This window comes from Mandrillus leucophaeus, unplaced genomic scaffold, assembly GCF_000951045.1.
Source record: "Mandrillus leucophaeus isolate KB7577 unplaced genomic scaffold, Mleu.le_1.0 Scaffold119, whole genome shotgun sequence".
In the NCBI taxonomy this organism is placed as follows: domain Eukaryota; kingdom Metazoa; phylum Chordata; class Mammalia; order Primates; family Cercopithecidae; genus Mandrillus; species Mandrillus leucophaeus.
The window spans coordinates 3,357,494-3,360,290 of record NW_012100209.1 but is presented as its reverse complement, the minus strand read 5'-3'; the positions used below and the strand labels follow the sequence as shown (position 1 = coordinate 3,360,290).

The 2,797-nt window shown below is 34.4% G+C and overlaps 1 protein-coding gene across 1 annotated transcript in view; it reads right to left on the bottom strand.

Annotated features, from left to right (window-relative positions):
• The window catches only part of C7 (complement component 7), an 86,087-nt gene that overhangs the window by 47,699 nt on the left and 35,591 nt on the right, over positions 1-2,797 (bottom strand). The window contains exon 7 of the mRNA XM_011966362.1: positions 1,765-1,935. Coding sequence (XP_011821752.1) covers positions 1,765-1,935 — 171 coding nt within the window. The remainder of the gene's footprint in view (positions 1-1,764; positions 1,936-2,797) is intronic.

Here is a 2,797-nt window from a genome sequence, read left to right as displayed (position 1 = left end):
AAAAAAGAAAAAAGAAAGAAAAATCGGAGTAACACCATGTTAAGCCACCACCATCCCCTCCTACATCTGGACAGATAGTGAGGACCCTTCTCTCAATATGAAATCAACAAAGCATTAATTCAGGGTTCAGAATTAATTCAGGAGAATTCAGCTTTGTCCTGCCTCAGCCACTCGAGTAACTGGAATTACAAGTGTGCGTCACTATGCCCAAATAATTTTTGTATTTTTAGTAGAGGTAGGGTTTCATCATGTTGGCCAGGCTGGTCTTGAACTCCTGACCTCAAGTGATCTGCTTGCCTCAGCCTCCCAAAGTCTGATATTACAGGTGAAGAAATTATATGGTAATTTCCTATATAACCTCCAAAATCCCAAGACCAAGTTGCTATGCCATCTTCAACTAGAAAAGGAGAATGAATCCATCAACTGATAAATATAAGTATATAAAATAATGTGTCCCTATGGTCCACATTTTGACAATGACTTGTAGGTATCATTTATCTCCCATGCTAGCGTATTTGCAGGTTAAGCTACTTTATAATGAGGTCTTTTAAACACTTCCTAAGCATCTTTTCATTACATCCAAGACAGATCACAGATCTACTTTTGCCAAATCCCCACTGTGTGAACAATGTAATGTGGAGACAGTAAATGTTTTTACAACTCATAGTTCCATAGTCAGCTTCTTAGTCATAAAACGAATAAAACCAATATACCTTATATTTTCCTAAGTGATTTATTATTCAAGTTACTAACTTTGAGAATGAGATGAAATGTTCAGATTGTGAATAATGATCAGCCTAAAAAGTTATTCAGCCGTAACTGTATATCAATTAGTACAGTCCATCTCTACTATTCAGGTTTCTCAAGAGGAAAGTTTTGGTATTTCAAAACAATGAAGTATTTAAAAATAAGTCTTTTAACTTTCTTAGATAAAAATGTTGGTATCTCAAAAGTAATAAACTATTTTTAAAGTCTTTTATCTTTAGTAAAGTGTTTTTAAACTCTTTTATCTTCATGCACCTTCTAAAAAGACTCTAGCATTTGCATTTAAGAAGCATATATAAGCATTAATTATATTTTTAAAATTGTATATGACACTTAAAATAGTATTACCAGTAATCACAAATTTAAGAAATTTAAGATCATTTAAAATAGAAGATTTCAAGGTAATAAGGGCTTTGTAAACGTCTTCAAATAAAAACAAATACTTTTAATGAGAAGTTTAAAACTATAAATAAATATACATATATATATGTGTGTATTTTTTTTGTGACAGGGTCTCACTCTGTTGCCCAGGCTGAAGTGCAGTGACGTGATATTGGCTCACTGCATCCTCTCCCTCCAAGGCTCAAGTGATCCTTCCACCTCAGCCTCCTGAGTAGCTGGGACTACAGTCATGCACCACCATGCTCAGCTAATTTTTGTATTTTTATAGAGACAGGGTCTTGCTATGTTGCCCAGGCTGGTCCCAAATTCCTGAGCTAAAGCTCAAGCAATCTACTCACCTTGGCCTCCCAAAGGGCTGGGATTATAGGCGTGAGCCACTGAGCCTGGCCAGTACAAATAAATATAGTATCAAAGAGATTTAATGAGACAATATTGTACTTTTAGAGACAGATACTACATTGTCTCTTAAAGGAAATGCTATTACTATTACTAATTTTAATATGAAAGCTGATCCTTTTGATAAATACAAGTTTATTAATGTAAGCAATACTTAAGAACAGGAAAACACAGAAAAGTTAGTTGACATTTTATACTAACCTTTCGTTTATGGATTTCATTGGTCTGTGAAGAATAACTGTGTGAAGATGATGATGAAGATCTTAAAAAGGAGCGCTTCCGACTAGATGATGTATGTTCTGTCGACGTATGTTTTACATAAGACCAAGTACTATTGTAAAATTCATAATTAAAGTCATTATTTATTTTCACCTGCAAAGAAAATGAAAAATTTTGCTATGACTAAATTAAGGCTTGGAAATACCCAAGATACTTTTGTATGCTTTATCATGGATACTTTCTTCATGCAATCTTACCAAAGAGAAAAGCTCTTCATTGGCACAAAGCAACTGTGACTCTCATTAAGACTAGACCTGTATGATTATAAGGAAAGAGTTCATTCCATGATTATTTTTTATTAAGCAGGACACATGGTACCAACAATGGCAATCCCAAGTGATTCACAAAACACGTTTAGGTACAAACAACTTCTGTGTTCCTTTAATGTCAACATTTGGCCCAGAAGTGAGCAAATTAACAAAAGTTACACTGACAGAGAACTAGAAAGAATTTGGTTCTTGATTTTTCATCTAATAAAGGGGAACAGAGATGCAAATAGGTGATATGAAACAATTAGCTCTTTTGGACTTTGTTTTGGAATGTTGTATGTGATCTGTAGTGGATTTAATTTTCTAATTCTATTTCACTTGGATAAATGCTAAAATTGCATTTTTTTCTTTGCTAGATAGAAGGGCCACCCCAAAAGAATTTTAAAGTAGACAATAGGTTAGTCACATGTAGCTAAATGAGAAGTGACAGCTTCAGCTTTTATTGAAGAGACATCATTCATTTATCCTTTATTTTACTCTAGATCAAGTGTCAAAATGAAATGCCCACATCCCTGGCAAGTAATATCAATGTTGGAAACCTCCAGTGTACAGCATGGTGATGAAAAAGTGAACACACACCCTGTCTAAAGGGGTGAAAGATGTGTATAAGAGACAGGTCTAAAAGAGACACACAACACTCAAATCCACTAGACAGTCACTAGGTGTAACTACAGGTTCTAGTATTG